At 44.7% G+C, this 2,559-nt stretch overlaps 3 protein-coding genes across 4 annotated transcripts in view; 1 reads left to right on the top strand and 2 right to left on the bottom strand.

Moving 5' to 3' along the window:
- ufc1 (ubiquitin-fold modifier conjugating enzyme 1) overlaps positions 1–765 on the bottom strand; it is a 12,508-nt gene extending 11,743 nt beyond the window's left edge. For both annotated transcript variants that reach the window (XM_034895709.1, XM_034895710.1), the window contains exon 1: positions 761–765. The gene's annotated coding sequence lies outside the window, so the exon portion shown is untranslated. The remainder of the gene's footprint in view (positions 1–760) is intronic.
- LOC117958938 (fukutin-like) lies at positions 1–800 on the top strand. The gene is made up of 2 exons (XM_034895711.1): positions 1–197; positions 534–800. The coding sequence occupies exons 1-2, from the start codon at positions 58–60 to the stop codon at positions 745–747; spliced, it is 354 nt and encodes a 117-aa protein (XP_034751602.1). The 5' UTR covers positions 1–57; the 3' UTR covers positions 748–800.
- fktn (fukutin) overlaps positions 1–2,559 on the bottom strand; it is a 20,513-nt gene that overhangs the window by 14,655 nt on the left and 3,299 nt on the right. The gene's annotated exons all lie outside the window — the stretch shown is intronic.

Below are 2,559 nucleotides of genomic sequence, written 5' to 3' on the forward strand. Positions count from 1 at the left end.
CCCCCAGGGCATCCACCTATGTAACCCCCCAGGGTATCTACCTGTCTAACCCCCCAGATGTGTGCCCCCCAGGTGGAGGACAGTCTGGAGCTCTCCTTCCTGAGTGAAGACATCAAACTGGACGTCTTCTTCTTCTACGAGGACAGCAACGTTGTGTGGAACGGAGGGACGCAGGCCAAGAGCGGCAGGAAGTTCAAGTGAGTCTACCTTGGTTTTCAAAATAAAGTATAAACAGAAATGTATTCAGTTCTTCTGAAAAGTCCATGCCTTGGAGTAGCACTTGCACCCACCTGGTCACCGGTGATGAATAAAACAGGGACCCGTGATCCAAAGGTGAGGCCACGATGGCATTAGACATTAATGAAAGCGATCCAGTGACCCTGAAGCACAACGGCAACAGGTCACATAAACTACACAAGTCCTGGGGACACAAAGGACAATACAAGGGCTAAATAAAGTTGTGTTGCAGGTACATGTGGTTTAAATAAAGTTGTGTTGCAGGTACGTGTTGTTTAAATAAAGTTGTGTTGCAGGTACGTGTTCCCGCCCTTCTCTCTGTGCTGGGCGGAGCTTCTGGAGCTGAGGGTTCGAGTCCCGTGTGAGACGCTCGACTACGTGACGGCCAACTACGGCGCCGCCTGGAGCGTCCCCGTGACGATCTGGGACTGGAAGACGTCGCCTAGCAACGTGCAGGAAAACGGGGTGTGGCCTCTGGCAGAGTGGGCGGAGCTTATCCAAGTCTACTAAGCCTCAAAACTACAAATACAGACATGAAACTACAAATAAAGACTCAGAACTCACACGCCTCCCTTCCTGAGACCATAGCAGCGGCACCGTGGCTGCGTCCGGAGCTTAGCCCTGCCCACGGTGTAACGTCACACTATAATAATATAATAATAATGTTAATAAAGTTTGTCTTTACAACAATAACAGAATTCAACTGACAGCCTTGTTGTGTTTGATGCTAACTTGTTGCTAAGCTACCAGTCATTTCCATTACATTGTAGCTAGCTATGTTTGATGCTAAGGGTAGCTCAAAACACAATTCAACTGACAGCCTTGTTATGTTTGATGCTAACTTGTAGCTAAGCTAGCAGTGAACCAACTTCGCCCATTTTTACTGTGTTGACATTACAGTCTAAAGTCTCTTGTTAGCATCTTAATGCTAATCATAGATGCTAACTACTTGTTGCAAAGTGACGCATGCGCGACTCCCATCTGCTCTCTCCTCCATTGGGCGGTGACACTGAACGGTATGCAATGTGTTGCTATGGTTACCGTGTTGAAGGTAACCTTGCCCCCCCCCCCCCCCCCCCGTGCTGCTATGGGTACCGTGTTTTTTGGTTAGTTATTTTATTAACAAAGAACAGTAACAAAGCCAGTATGTATAATTACAAAGTCAAAGCCAGAGGTGCATAAACAGAGAAAAATAGATAAGAAAATCTAAATAAATAAAAGAAAATAATAACATAAATAATGTAGTGCAAACAAAATCAAATGTATCACCGATACATGAAATATTGATCAAACCCAATTCCAGTTTTTACTGTCTTCTGGTTCCACGCCTCTTATGGTGTTGTTGTGTTGCTGCAGTTCTTGAAAGAAGTGTTCAAAACAGGGTTAGGAGTCCGACCCTTTTTTCTTATGAATGTGGAACTTTCCAAATAAAATAAACAACATCTTTATCCTTCTCACTGTCTTCAAAGCAAATCAGAATATCTTAATCTTTAAACTGAATCAATTTCCCTGTGTGTCGAACATCAATCCGAAATATTTTAGTATTGCCTTCTAAGTACCTGCCTTCTAACACTGCACACAAAGGTGCAGTGTTAGAAGGCAGGTTGTCATTGGTCAGCAAAGATGCACTCAACCTGCTGTCATGACAACAGCTGACCAATAAGAAAGGATTTGTATGTGCCAGGTGAAAAGGAACCACCCCAAGGTGCAGGGGATAAAACTGTGTGACTTAGGACTTTTCATCACGGGTTTCACGTGACTCCGTCAGGAGGAAGCGTGGATCAGTCTACAGTGTTATTATGTTTGTTTGTGTCTTGTTGTCTTTGTCTCATCATCTTCATCACCGCTGTTGCGTTAAACCTTTTCTTAATTCTCAATTCGACCCTCAGCCTCCTTTTCCTCAGAGATCCGAACGAACGCAAAGTTAGTTATAAATTTCTAACATTACCGGGATGAAGGTAACATGGCCCCCCCTCCCCCGTGTTGCTATGGTTACCGTGTTGAAGGTATGCTAGTTACGTGTCGGTACACGATCCGTTCTGCCCATGTGCATTATGTCCGCTCACGCGCAGATGATCATCATGATGTACGAGGATTTACGGCGCTGCACGATCTGTTCCACAGTGGCGTCTGCTGTTAGCCTCCACCGGAAAGCTAACGTTAGTTTAGCTAACAGCTAATTCGGCTAACCGCTACCTGAGACAGCATGTTAAAGACCCTCAAATATAATATTCATATTATTATTTGTAATGACAGGTAGTTACCTAAAGGTGTCATTGTTCTAGCTTAGGCTTAAGGGAGCCGAAGAAGAACAGGACAGGA

Source organism: Etheostoma cragini, chromosome 16, assembly GCF_013103735.1.
Source record: "Etheostoma cragini isolate CJK2018 chromosome 16, CSU_Ecrag_1.0, whole genome shotgun sequence".
NCBI lineage: Eukaryota > Metazoa > Chordata > Actinopteri > Perciformes > Percidae > Etheostoma > Etheostoma cragini.

What these genes read in the sequence shown, in the direction of transcription:
- LOC117958938 (XM_034895711.1), top strand. Translation starts at nt 58, where the DNA reads ATGTGTGCCCCCCAGGTGGAGGACAGTCTGGAGCTCTCCTTCCTGAGT. An exon ending in AAGAGCGGCAGGAAGTTCAA is followed by an intron (nt 198 to 533) that starts GTGAGTCTACCT and finishes GTTGTGTTGCAG; the next exon opens with GTACGTGTTCCCGCCCTTCT.